Source organism: Triturus cristatus, chromosome 4_1 (assembly GCF_964204655.1).
Source record: "Triturus cristatus chromosome 4_1, aTriCri1.1, whole genome shotgun sequence".
NCBI lineage: Eukaryota > Metazoa > Chordata > Amphibia > Caudata > Salamandridae > Triturus > Triturus cristatus.
The window spans coordinates 1,005,757,176-1,005,771,717 of record NC_140585.1 but is presented as its reverse complement, the minus strand read 5'-3'; the positions used below and the strand labels follow the sequence as shown (position 1 = coordinate 1,005,771,717).

At 46.0% G+C, this 14,542-nt stretch overlaps 1 protein-coding gene across 1 annotated transcript in view; it reads right to left on the bottom strand.

Moving 5' to 3' along the window:
• The window catches only part of LRRIQ1 (leucine rich repeats and IQ motif containing 1), a 1,142,626-nt gene that overhangs the window by 481,594 nt on the left and 646,490 nt on the right, over positions 1-14,542 (bottom strand). The window contains exon 19 of the mRNA XM_085653925.1: positions 4,595-4,722. Within this exon, the coding sequence (XP_085510051.1) occupies positions 4,595-4,722 (128 nt within the window). The remainder of the gene's footprint in view (positions 1-4,594; positions 4,723-14,542) is intronic.

Sequence of the window (14,542 nt, the reverse complement as noted above, 5' to 3'; positions counted from 1 at the left end):
ACCCTTGGTATGTATCTTTATAATCCTCAGGATGTGGAAAGAAAAGGATGCAAATTTGGCATGGATAACTTATGTGGACAAAAAGTTACAGGGGCCTAAGCGCAAACTATCCCAAATAACCAAACAAAAATGCTTGGCATGCTTGAGGGGTGGGGGAGGCCAGCAGCGAAAGGGTTAATCAGTATGGATCTCCACGAACAACAATTGCAAAGAAAAAGGAACTTTAGTGATACGGAACTGTTCAGTGGTGCACGTCCGCTGATATATGCGATTTGCAGCATCATAAATGCTTCATGTATATGTATCCCTCTGTGACATCAAATACGTGCTACACATTCTCGTGCAAAGAGAAATTTCAGAAAACTAACTGTCAAATGAGCAGAGGAAAAGGTGATCTAGAGGAAAGAGCAAGTTAATATGCTAGGACCTGCACCCTAGGCCCTGATGCTCTCAACTAGCTTCCGACCAATGTCAGCTGCAGTAAAGGAAATGGGCATTACTGTAGTGAGGTAATGTGGACTGAGCAGCCCCACTGCAACTAAAAGGGATTCTAGGTGCTCTGCATGTTACATAAGGATTCCGGAAAGCAGCAGATACGCCACCAGGCAATGAAAAGAGAGGCTGCTCAGGACCGAGGCACACACAGTGAGACACAGGAAAAATAATGCCACTCATTATTGAATGGGATGCCGGATTACAAAGTGCAACTCCACATCTACGACTGTGTCATCTCATTGATGGGGGAGTCGTCCTAAAAGAATGGATTCCTCTTTTAATTCAAGGAGAGCTTTTGCATGCCACGATAATGATGAGCGAGTCAACTTTTTCTCTTGTTCACAGTTGCGTGGGGACTTGAAGGCAGGAGCTTCAAATACTAAAAACGTTACTGTACGTCATGCTGCCAGAGTCAGAAGCATAACATTACAAAACTGTTTGCAAGCAGAAAACACTAAAAAACTCAAAGCAATAACCACATTTTACTCATAACTAATTTACACTACAAAGAACCGTGTTTGGGCTGACCCAAAACACAGCTAACAAGCCCATTAATATCCAGTGCTTGAATGAGGCGTATCCAAAGAAGCCAATAGCTGACGAAGGCGGGCTCAAGGCTCCTTTTAGTACGTCATTTATGGTGTATTTTGCTGACAACTAGAGCAAGTTGACTGAAGCCAGAACTAACAAGATTGGCATAGCCAATATGTCTCGCTTTTGGGACCTTATAAGTATTTAGTTATACAGCGCAATATCCTTGGTGCAACAACATCAACTGTTGCATGGCTAAACACTTATAAGGTCCCAAAGGCGAAACCTATTGGCTATGCCAATGCTTGTTTTTACTTCTCTTGGTGAAATCCAGAATAAGGAATTCAGCTGACCACATCCTTGGTGGGATGGTGTTGCTGGAGTTAGAATGACTTGCCTTTGGGAATAGTGCAGCACAACGCATTGGCCAATTTCCCAAAAATGTGGTGATCCGGAATGGCCATGGTTGCCAGTGTATTATTTTAAGAATGAACACTTGTGATTCATTTTTCAACTGATGAAGAGAATGCATGTGTTGATTGTTTGTGGCTTTAATTGGGAAAATGAAAAGAATGAGTATTCTGTGGGGATGCAGAAAAAAAGTGTACCATCTTTTATTTTTGTGTGTTAAATTAAGTGTGCAAGTCAGCAATATGCCCAAACTGATCGGGTATTCCTTCGTTCCCTTCTGGAAGGGTATTTGTAGTTAGGCATGGACCACGTCTAGAGTGACATGGCACGGTGGGTAAAAACTATGACCTGGAAAGCAGCCTCAAGCAATCGCCTGTGGCCGAGATTAAGTTGAGCATTCTCTCCATCACCTTATTTTTTTTTGGTGCAGCCAGTGTCCTAAGTCCGACGGGTAGGGCAAGAAGCAGCTCCCGCACTCGCTATGCCATAGGACTCACGCTGCACTCTACTAACGATGCCGTAAACGGTCTTGGGTTTCTTATGTTCCCTTACAGAGGGTGCCTCGGGGTGGACTGTCCCCCTAAAAAGCCGGGTCAGTATTGAATTGCATGGATGGGCGAAAAACAATGCACTGGAATGAGGCCCCACACGCTCGCCAGTGGTTGAGATTAATCTAAGCATACAAACCATCACCTTGTTTTCTTTGACTGATTGGCTTGAATAGCCCTATGTGCAGGAGGTTCAAATTGTTTCTCGCCTTGATTAAAGGTCAGTGGGAAATAAGAAATGGGGCGGAGAGGGCTGCAGAGCAGAAGCTTCTAGGAAAAAAATATGTTTACTTTATGGGAAACGATCTTGAGTCAATCCACGTAGAGCTGCCACAGTATATATTGTCATTTATTCACTGTATGGAATATATGTTGGGAAAGGGTCTGCAGAATATATAGCTGTAAAGAATTATTTTACGTTAACTACTATCCTTTGTAATTTAATGAAAAAGGCAAGTATTCTTAGCATTCTTTGTTAATAGTGAAGAAGGGCATTTACTGATGAAAGGCGGGAGAATTGCGGCGCTCACTGACTTACACAGAATAGAGAAACATTGTGAGAGAACTTCGTAAAAATGCTATGAAATAACCAATTATTATTTTTTGTTTTGATTTTAAATTGCGCCCTTTTCTTTTGACAGCTGTCATGACCGCACGGCATAGTGAAATGTAGAAACAGTTCTCTGTGCTAAGACCCCGCTGCATGTCAGCGGGGTGATTCACTCCACATTGACGGCACCGCCTCCATTTTGTGTCCGGCTGGCGGAACAGCCGCCACCCGATGGAGCTGCGTCTAATACCGCACAGCCCATGCACAGGGTTGGGGATAACTCAGAAGGAAAAGCGACGCCCGCGCCCGGCAGCCCTCTTGAAATGGGGCACAAATCTACTGAGTACGGGGAAAAAATTACAAAAAACACTAAATAGGGGAATCTACTTAGTCAATAAAAAAAAGAAAACAAGTCAAATCTCCAGTGGTGATGAAAACGTACCTCTCACAAAAAGACGTTAAAAGCCAACGTAGTACGCATTGTAAGTAACAATCCCATTCACCATTTAATTCGGCTGCCCCCAACAAATCGCACGTGCCTCATTTCGTAATCACAGCTGAAGGGGTGTTGCATCTGTTTACTTCATAAGCAATAGAAATTACAGGAACACCGACCTCCCTTTCACAGAGTAGGTAAACCCCATACACAAGTAACTGCAGCAGGGGCAAGCGTTATAAACGCACATACTAGTATAATAACCCTTTACCTTAATCGCGACTTGTGCACAAGAAACTTTCCGTACTGATTTCAGTTCAATGCGTAAGTACTTCAACGCACGGTTTCACTTTGGCCGCAAAGTCTCCAGATGACAGTGTCCACCAAGACGACAATATTGGCAGCCCGCCCACACACAGCATTTTTAAGGAAGTGCAATAAGAGCACTGCTCGGCAAGTGACTGGCTTTTCCTAACAACATAAGCACAGCTGCCAACACCAATAAAGCAAAGTGCATTGTCAGAACTGAATTCAAATATCTGCCAGTACTATGTAATGAATAATGTTTACGCATGTGAACGTGTTTAAACCTAACTGCAATCTCAGGAGGAAAAAAAAATATTTTAAATGAATTCGCTGAACGATGTATTCGGACCATCCTGTACGACTGGAGAGGTCTACAAAAAGCTGCACTCATGCTTACCGCTGCACGCGAAAGTGAAAGCTAATTAGAAACCTGATCCAGAACAGATGGCACCCTGCACGCTCCCGAAACCCCTAGGCCATGGGAGTGAAAGTTTTCAGGAAAGGTGGGACATGCACCCGTCTTTGGCCATTTGCGTGCTTTCAATTATTGAAAGCCACACGCAAAGGCCAATGGGATGTGTGGGAGGAGGCACAACCACATGGAGAAGGCTCTTAGAAGTCTGAAATGATTCCAAGGCCCCTCTCCTAGAGCAGCGCATGCGCACTGCGCTAGGCGAGACCTAAAAAGCACACATACTTGGCAAAGCAGGAGAGCTGATTTTGCACATAATGCAACTCCGTGATATGCAAATGAAAAACAAAGTTTATAATGAAACTATGAATTCAATTAACTTCTATAGATAGAAACCTCCCAAAAGATGTAATTTTGTGTGTATTTAAATATTTGACAGCGTATCTACATATATAACCCCTAAATGGCTGAAGTGAATATGCAAATGCAGTAAAACAGTCTACAACCCCCTTTTATCCTATTTCTCAGTGATCTATGGAAAGCGGGTTCTCCACCAGAAAAGAAAAAAGGGTCTAAGAAAAAAAACCACAGTTTGATCTGCATGTTCATTTCACCCAGCACTCACTGACCCGAAGAAAATGTGCGACTTCCCATGAGTAATCCGGTTAATTTTTGTGAATTCACAAAAAAAAGTGTAAAATAAATACTGGGTTTGCATCCAAATAACAATATCGGACAGATTGGAGCTAATGAGGATATACTACCTATGATATGGATTTATATGAAAAGGTGGGCCTAGTGGTTGCAAGTAAAAATATGTTATGATTCTGTGAAAGGAATTCATGAAAGAGCAATTAAGAATTCTTGCAAAAGTAACTCTTTAAGAGCATCTGAAAAATGCTTACCTGCTGCTGAAATCTTTTTTTCCAGGTGCGATTTTTTTTCTTGCATTAGAGACTTCGTCACATTGCCATGCTTGATGCGGATGCACAGGTAAGATAGGTGGCATGTTAGCAGTAGTTAACACTGGATTCTGATGAATGACAAAATGATTGAAAAAACAGTTACTATCTTTATTGGATCATGCACAGTTTCTGTAATAAGTTGTTAGTAATGGGACAGACACAATGAATTTAATATAAGAGGTTTGTCAGGACGTAAAGATATCTGGAAACAAATTATTCTCTAATTTGTGGAACAATTGCTAAATTTTCATTTGGAGGATGTCCCTCAAGTTTAATATCAGCCAGGGTATTTTGTCTATTGTACTATCCCTAAGGCGGAGATAATTACAAAGGCAGATTTTACATCGGATGTTAATCTCTAGTGTTTGCATCTATTTGTGTGAATCATTCCTCATTGTCATGCTTGAATCATCAGCTGTTAATGGTAGAGAAAAGTGTACATTTACAACAAATTAACACTGTGTTTGCTATATACCTTATGTAGTTTATCCACCTCATCATTTGACCAAAACTCCAGCCAATGACATGGAGAGATACAAAGCACAACTCCCCTCAGAGGCTTCACAGGTAAAATATTAGAAGCTCATCAAAACCAATTTAAGAGTCTCATGGAAAGGAAAAAAGGTGGATGAGTTTATGAAAGATAGAAATACTAGAGAACTAGAATAATAAGTGTACGAAATTGGTGTGCTGAATGAAGTGGGTGTAAACCCTCCTCAAGCAACTTCCACAATCCTTGCCAGGGTAAACCTCTGGTAGCCTGGCACAAAAGCAGTCAGGCTTCACTGAGAGGCACTGTGTTAAGAACGTATGCAGCAGACAATCAGCAACAATGTGAAAACACAACACAAGCGATAGCCCACACCAACTGAGAGTAATTAAGTAAAATATATTAAATAAAATGAGACCTAATTGATGAAAACCAAAGATAAGCAATTTTAAATGTTTACGGTAAAGTAGCGTCAAGAAGCAGAAAGTGCTAACTGTCGGTATCTGGTCGCAGTAGACAAGGAGAACGTCACAAGTTTAGGCTGACTGCGATGGAGTGCGGGCTGGATACAGGGACCGGTTAGCCCCCTCAAAAAGTTACCTTCTCAGAGTCCAACGTGCAGAGATCAAAACTTTAGGATTTCTCAGGAGGAACTCAACTGACGCCAGCCAAGGGTCCAGGATCTGGGGAGGCATCTCTTGGCGATCAGAAACTTACTCCAGCAGAGGCCAGAAGAGCTCAGCCAGATTCAACTGCAGGTCCAGTGCAGCAAGTCAGCTGGGCAGTTGCAGGTAGCCTCTGGAGCTCGCTATGTCCCTCTTGCTCAGAAAAGAAAGTCAGCCAACTGAGTCACTCAGGTTAGCCAAGGATGAAGAGAGCAGGTCCAATCTTGCTTCTGAGAGAGCAGGGCAGGCCTCAAGTAGCAGTGGACCTCTGAAGAAGAAGGCAGGCCTCAATCATCAGGGCAGTCGTCTGGGGAACAAGACAGGCCTCAAGCAGCAGGACAGTCCTCTGAGGAACAAGGCAGTCCTTCTGCAATAACTACAGGACCAGAAGTGTAACAATGAGTCACTCAGAAGGTCCAATATTTATACCTGGTGCCATCTTTTTGAAGTGGTGGAAATATCTAGCCCCTCGATATCTGATTCTGGGTAGTTCTTGCCTTCCTCTTTTTTCTCCTGCCCAGGCTCCAAGTGGTCTAGGATGACAATACACTGTTGTTAAGTTCCTTTGTTAGTGTGCTGGAGGAAACCATTTGAAATGTATTTGGGTTAGAGAACAGCTCCATCCCTCCCATCCTGGCAGCATGGCCCTCTCCCAACTACACCTAGGTTCTATTGTTCAATGTCTGAGCCCGATATGCATTCTGATGGTGAAGCAAGTAACAGGTCCAGGCAGATGGAAACTCCTACATGGCGTTAGAAGGTTTATGGCAATACACGCTTCTTTCGCTCTCTCGGTCCCACTCTTTGTGCCTTACACCTTCACTCATAACCTCTCTGTGCCACATTTTGTGCCATTTCTTAGCCTTTTTCTGCTGCTTTTATTCTGGCTTTTTGCCACTCTCATCGCTTTGCCTGTTTTTTGCTTTGTACCCATTTACCCCATGTACCTGCTTCGTTCTCCCCAAACCCACCTGCCACCTCCGATGTCTCTTCCTGCTTTCCCCGTTCATTACTTGCTCTCCTGCAGCATTTACTTCCTGCCTCTCTTTCAGCGCTGCTAGCCCAGCCCACACCCCCTGCGCTCCTCCCCACTCTCAGGACCTACTTAATGGCAGTCACGTCTTGACCACATTGAGCAGGTGCCTAGGCCCAGACCCACATTTACCTGGACCAGTCCTCTGACCAGTTAAAACCCTTTCTGACCTGGCTTCTTCACCTGAAACTTCCCTCCCGCCTCGTTTCTTCTGCTCTCCCTCCACCTGCTCCTTTCTCTCTGCACTCCTCTTAATCTCTTTTCTGCCACTTCCTGACTCCCCCTGCTCCTGCCGCACCTCCTTCCTGCCTCACTTCCCACACTGCTAGCCCTGCCCTCCTCCCCCCACGGTCTTCCCCCTCCCAGGACTTGCTTAATGGTGGGGGTGGTATGACCACACCACTAGCAAGCGAAAAAACAATTTGTGGTTAGATCAGCCCCACCGCTACATCGCAGAAATCCTCCACTTGCACAAACTGGACCTGTCGCACTGGACCACATACCACTGTAGAAACTTTCACATGCACACACTGCCATTTCTCCTGCAGCAACTACCCACATCCACACCTACTAATGTTAATGAACCAACATCACCCCCCATTTGGACAAAAGCCTCACACCACAACAGCAGCTCAACAACCACTCGCATGCATTCTTGTCAGCACTCGCTTGCTCATCAAACATGCCACAGAGATCTGGGACCTTCTCTTCCTCACGAAAACCTGGCTCAATCCTGTGTCAGCTTCTCACAACACTGTGGCTATTCCAAAGAGCAACAAGATCACACGGCAGGAGCACTTTCACATTCCAGGTGGAGGACTCGTAATCATCCCCAAGGGCACCATCAGATGCACTACATCCATGGACATCAACACTCCCTTAATAGAACACATGAATTTCAGAATACAAGGGAACAACAGGTTCACCCTCAAAGGCACCCTCTACCTCCTAGACCACATACCAACTTCACCAACCTCATCACAGACTTCATTGCTCCCTAGACTTTCAACTCCAAGGACTTCACAACACTTGATGAGCTCAAATTTCATCTCAAAGACCCATCTGACCCTTGCTCCACCACCCTCCTCGCGAAAGCCTGGACAACATCAGAGTCACCCAGCTTGCACAGACCCTACACACTCGCAGGACACACCCTGTATCCAATATTTTTGCATTGGCAACAAAATCACATACAACTCCGCCTCACCTCTCAATTGGACCAACGACTCCATCATACACTTCCAGATCACCAAACCACAAGTCAAAGAACCCACTAGCATCAACCTACCCAGAAAAGCAAAGTAGGAGAGGCAGAATGGCTCAACCATCTAAAATAAACCAACCTACCACCACTAACAACCTTAACAAGGATGTAACCAATTTCAACTAATGGATCAAGTACTACGCAGACTCCCATGCACCCATCAAAAACAAGAAAATAAGAAGAACTGACAAACAAACTGTTAGAACTGGGGTCTCTAGTTGGCAGAGGTAGGTACCTTTGACCAAATAGGGACCCCTGCTTTTAAGTCAGGGAAAGGGGATTACACTACTGGATAACCCCTGCTCACTCCCTTGGTAGCTTGGCACGAGCAGGCAGGCTTATCTCAGAGGCAGTGTGTTAAGCATTTGTGAACACATACAGCAATACAGTGAAAACACTACAGATGGACACCACACAGGTTTTATAAAAATAAGCATTCTTTATATAGACTTAACACAAGACCACAAACGACAAAAATCCACAATACTGTACTTAAAAATGACTTAAAGATAGTAGAATTAGCTTAGTTCAAGTTGTTGGTAAATGTGATACAGTTCTCACAAAAGTACCTGGATGCGTAACGCAAAATAAACAAAAGGCTCGCAGCGTAGGAGATGCGTCGGTTCCTTGCTTCGGGGGAGATGATGCGTCGCGTCTCAATGCTGAGACTTCAGCAGGAGGCAAGCACAAGTTCAAGCCCTTGGAGAAATATTCTGCAAGATGATGAAAGTTCTGTAAAAGTTGCTTCTCCTCTACTTGGCAATGAAGACACCACTGCAGGCAAACCCAACCCAACACCACAGCACACTGGCATGGGGGCAGTCCAACTCCTACAGCTTCCTTTGGTTCTTCTTCTTGGCAGAGGTTTCTTCTTGTTGTTCCAGAAGTGATCTAAAGTCTTGGGGTTTGGGTCCCCATATTTACACTACTTTTCTCTTTGTTCTCTGAAGGCAGAGAGGCCTTTGCCTAGTCCAAACCAGTTCTGGTCAGTCCTGGAGCACTTTGTTTACCTGACTCCTTCTTTCCTTTCAGAGTGCAGGGCAGAGAAATCAGACACACCACAGGAGGTGGAGTCAGCATTGTGGAGGGAAGGCACAGCCCTATTCAGTTCCCAGGTGCAACTCTTCCCACCCATCTACATGCAGATCTTCCTATTCAGCCCTGTGCTGACTCACCCTCTCCCCTGGAATCTCCCAGCCCCTGCCACTCGCAGAACCAGACACACAATACACAACCTAGCAGAGGCAGGCTGGGACAGTTAAGCAAGAAAATACCTACTTTCTAAAGGTGGTATTTTCAAACACAGAATATTAAAACCAACTTCACTAAAAGATGTATTTTATCATTCTGAGTTCAGGCATACTGAATTTGAATATCTACCATGTTCCCTGAGTCAGTTAGGATTATAAGATGTAATAATCAAACTGCCCATTCTGGCCTATGGGGAACAGGTAGCCTTGCAATAGTGAAAAACGAAAATGGTTGTAATTCACTATTAGGACATGCCACACACACCAGGGCATGTCCTACCTTAAACTTACAATGCACCCTTCCCTTGGGCCTACCATAGGAGTGTCTGATATGAAGATAAGGGAAGGTTTAGGGACTGGCAAGTGGGTGCACTTGGTCAGTCAGCATGGCAGTAGCAGACTGCACATAGGCTCTGCAATGGCAGACCTGAGACACACTTTACAAGCTGCTTCTGTGGGTGGCAAAACCAGTGCTGCAAGCCCACCAGCATTTGATTTCCAAGCCCTGGGCACACATGGTGCACTGTACTAGGGTCTGACAAGTAAATCAAATAACCCAATCACGGATTCACTAATCAATACATCAATTTAACATAGGGAGCACTTGCACTGTGGCACTGAATGGCAGTGGCACAGTGTTCAAAGCATCTAAACCAGCAAAACATATCAAAAACAGAGGAGGCAATCAGAAAAAATGGAAGGGAGACTCACGCCAATGGTACCAGATCTAACACAAACCATCTGGTACATAGACAAAAACCTGATTCTAAACACTTCTGCAAGCAGCTAGAAAGAAAACAGATAACCAGCCACGATGCGTACACCCGAACCGCCTACAAAGTTGCACTCAGATGCTAACACTAACGTCTGAGAGACTCCAAAAAAGGGCAATTATTGAACATATAGAGGCAAGCTCCAACAGCTGCAAGAGGATTTCTTCAATGGTCAAATAATTCACCAACCCAAGGCCATAGCAAACTTCATCACCCAATCACAGGAACTCTGCAAAAACTTAACATACTTCTTCCACAGCAAAATAGAAATTATCTACAGCAACTTTGAACAACAACCAGATCTCATCACCAACCTTACCTCCAACAATCGAGATTGACCCCTGACTGAATGGAAAACTCTCACTGAAGAAGGTCCCACAACAATCATGAAAACGGTGCACTCGGTTGCCCCAAACAGACCCTGGCCCCCACCACATCTTCAACATGGGAGGACCACCAATCAGCAACATCCTCACCCACATCATAAACACCTCCATCAAACCCCGCCACCTTCCCAGGAGACTGGAAACATGCAGCAGTCAACACCCTTCTCAAAAAAATATCGTCCGACCCTAATGAACTGAGTAACATCCATCCCATCTCTCTATGTCCCATCTCTCTGCTCTCCTTCCCAGCCAAAGGGATGGAAAAGGTCATCACAAAACAACTCACCAGCCACCTCGAAAACAAGAACCTTCTGTACTACAACCAATCAGGATTCCACAGCAACCACAGCACAATAATAGAACTGCTCGCAGCTACAGGTGATATCCGCACTATAGTGGACCAGGTAGAAACTGCAGACTTCATACTACTCTACGTCTCCTTTGACACAGTCTCCCACCACACCCTTGTCAGAAGACTGCACAACACAGGAATCCAAAGACTGGCCCGCAAATGGATAAGCTATTCCTCACAGGAAAAGCACACTGAGTGAGAATGGCACCCTCCACCTCAGAATCCAAGAATCTGATCTGCAGAGTCCCTCAGGGTTTATCACCCAGCCCAACCCTGTTCAACATCTACATGACTGCGCTCACCCACATCATCAGGGTTCAAAGCACCACCATCGTATCCTACATGGATGGCACCCAATTCAATCAATCAATCAAGCATTTGTATAGCGCGCTACTCACCCGGAGGGTCTCAAGGCGCTTGGGGGAGGGGGGTCCGCTACTGCTTGAACAGCCAGGTCTTGAGTTGCTTCCTGAAGGAGAGGTGGTCTTGGGTCAGGCGGAGGTGGATGGGGAGGGAGTTCCACGTCTTGGCAGCCAGGTAGGAGAAGGATCTTCCTCCTGTTGTGGCTCTTCGGATGCGGGGGACGGTGGCGAGGGCGTGGCTGGTTGATCGAAGCTGGCGGGTGGGAGTGTAGAAGGTCACGCGGTCGTTGAGGTATCTTGGGCCTTGGTTGTGGAGAGCTTTGTGTGCGTTGGTGAGGAGTCGGAACGTGATTCTCTTGCTGACGGGGAGCCAGTGCAGGTTTCTCAGGTGTACGGAGATGTGGCTGTGTCGGGGAATGTCCAGGATGAGGCGTGCTGAGGCGTTCTGGATGCGCTGGAGTCGTTTCTGGAGTTTGGCTGTGGTTCCGGCGTAGAGGGAGTTGCCGTAGTCCAGTCGGCTGGTGACGAGGGCCTGGGTGACCGTCTTCCTGGTTTCGGTGGGGATCCACCGGAAGATCTTACGTAGCATGCGTAGGATGTTGAAGCATGATACGGAGACGGCGTTGACTTGTCTGGTCATGGAGAGGGAGGAGTCCAGGACGAAGCCCAGGTTGCGTGCGTGGTCTGTTGGTTTGGGTGCGCTGCCAAGGGCAGGGGGCCACCAGGAGTCGTCCCAGGCGGAGGGTGATGATCCCAGGATGAGGACTTCCGTCTTATCTGAGTTCAGTTTCAGGCGGCTGTTCGTCATCCACTCGGCTACGTCTTTCATCCCTTCATGTAGGTTGGTTCTGGCGGTGGCGGGGTCGTTGGTGAGGGAGAGGATCAGCTGGGTGTCGTCGGCGTAGGAGATGATGTTGAGGTTGTGTTGGCGTGCGATGGCTGCGCGGGGGCTCATGTAGACGTTGAAGAGGGTCGGGCTGAGTGATGATCCTTGTGGTACGCCGCAGATGACTTCGGTGGCCTCGGATCTGAATTGGGGTAGGCGGACTCTCTGTGTTCTTCCGGCGAGGAAGGAGATGATCCATTCCAGTGCCTTCTCCTGGATACCGATGTTGTTGAGGCGCTGCAATTCATCCTCTCTCTGACCAACAAGTCGTCCACCACCACCAAAGCCAACTTCTCCAAATGCATGATCAACGTAGCAGACTGGATGAGGCCTAACTGCCTGAAACTCATCTCTGACAAGACAGAAGTGCTGATATTCGGAACAAGAACTCTCCATGGGACTCTACCTAGTGGCCATCAGAGTTAGGACCCATACCCACTCAGACCAAACAAGCCAGAAACTTAGAAATCATTCTGGATGACAAGCTCAACATGACAGTGCAGGTCAACGCGGTCAGTGCCTCCTGCTTCCACACTGTTCGGATACTCTACAATATATTCAAATGGCTTCCCCAGAACACAAGATGCACTGTCGCTCAAGCACTCATCACAAGCAGATTGAAAAATAGGAACTCACTCTACGCCGGATTCTCAAAACATCTCCTACACCGTCTCCAGACCATCCAAAACACCACAGCGAGACTCATAATTGACCTCCCATGCCGCACCCACTTCTCATCACACCTCAGAATGCTCCACTGGCTCCCCATCCACAAACTCAGCCAATTCAAACTCCTCACCTATGTAGTCAAGGCACTGCACATCATCAGACCAGCATAACTGAACAACCGCTTGCACTTTCATCAACCCACCACACACCTACATGGGAGAAAGAGCATTCTCCTACACATTCTCCTACACAACACAACATAACACAACACTATAGACTGCAATGGCAGGCATGAAACATATTTTTAAAAGGCTACTTTTAGTGGGTGGCACAATGAGTGCCCCTAGTAGCATTTAATTTATAGGTCCTGGAAAACTGTGCTACCACTTTACTAGAGACGTATAAGTAAATTAAATGTGCTAAGTGGGTGTAAGCCAATTTGATAATGTTTTAGAGAGAGAGCCCAAGTACTTTATCACTGTTTAGAAGTGGTTAAGTGCATAGAGTCATAAAAACAACACAAATGGGTTCAGAAAACAGGAGGGGTGAAGGCAAAAGGTTTGGGGGCAACCCTGCATTAAAGGCCAACATTAAGTATCTTTTCTTGTCTAACATTTGCTCTTTGATAGATTCAAATGACTGAATTAGGACTAACAGAAAAATCTAAGAGCAAATAGTGGTAGACAGAAATAATTCTCAACTTAATTGAATACATTTTGAAGCACAACCTGTCACATTATAGACACTGATGATCCCCCAGCACCCTCATGTCTGATGCTCCCCCAGTCCCCTCATGACCAATGGTTACCAGGCACCTTTGTGATTCCATTGCATTTGCATCTCTGCACGCATTGCCTCTTAACCCTGTGATTCCCGTGCACTTGCTCCACCACTCCAAGACCTGTGCGTAGGAAAGTGCCCCTGACATGGTCACTCCCACTTTTTGCCTGGTATTTGATGTGATTTTGATTGATTAGTGCACTGGGTTCGTTCTAACCAGATACCCAGTGCCAGATTTCTCTCCCCTAACTGTACAAATCTGCAATACCTTTAGCACTCCCCCTAAGACCCTAGTAAGTGGTACCCCTGGTACCTAGGGCAAGGAATCTAAAAAGGGTCCTTACGGGCTGCAGCACGAATTGCGCCCCCCCAAGGGACCCCTCACCAAGCGCATATAGACTGCCACTGCAGGTTGCTTGTCTTGGTGCAGACAAAAGTAAAAATACGACATGGCAGACAACCCTGTGTCAAAGTGAGTTATAGCCAGGTCCACAGACACTGCATGCAGGATAGGTAAGTCACCCTTACAGCAGGCCTTACAGCCCTAAGGCAAGGTTCACTATACTACATGTGTGGACATATCTGCAAGAGCAGATATGCCCCTGTGCTGGTCAGTTCCATTACTGCCAGCAAGTACATGTGCTTGACAGTGGTGAAATCGAGTTCCCCAGCTACACAATGGCTTCACTGAAACCACAGATGTTTGGTATCAAACATCATGTATTAAAAAGCCCACAAGTATCCAGGGTTGGATTCATTAACACATGCACCCAGAGGGCCCCTTAGAGGTACCCTCTGAAAACCTACCAACTACTGGTATGATGATGGACTGGGCTTAGCCAGCCTGCTACCACAGACGAGTTTCTGACCCCCATGGGAGAGGGCCTTTGCTCTCAGGAGTTCAGGAACAAAGTCTGCTTGGGCAGAGGGGGTTTACACCCCCTCCCACAGGATGACCTGCAAATTAGCATGCCAAGG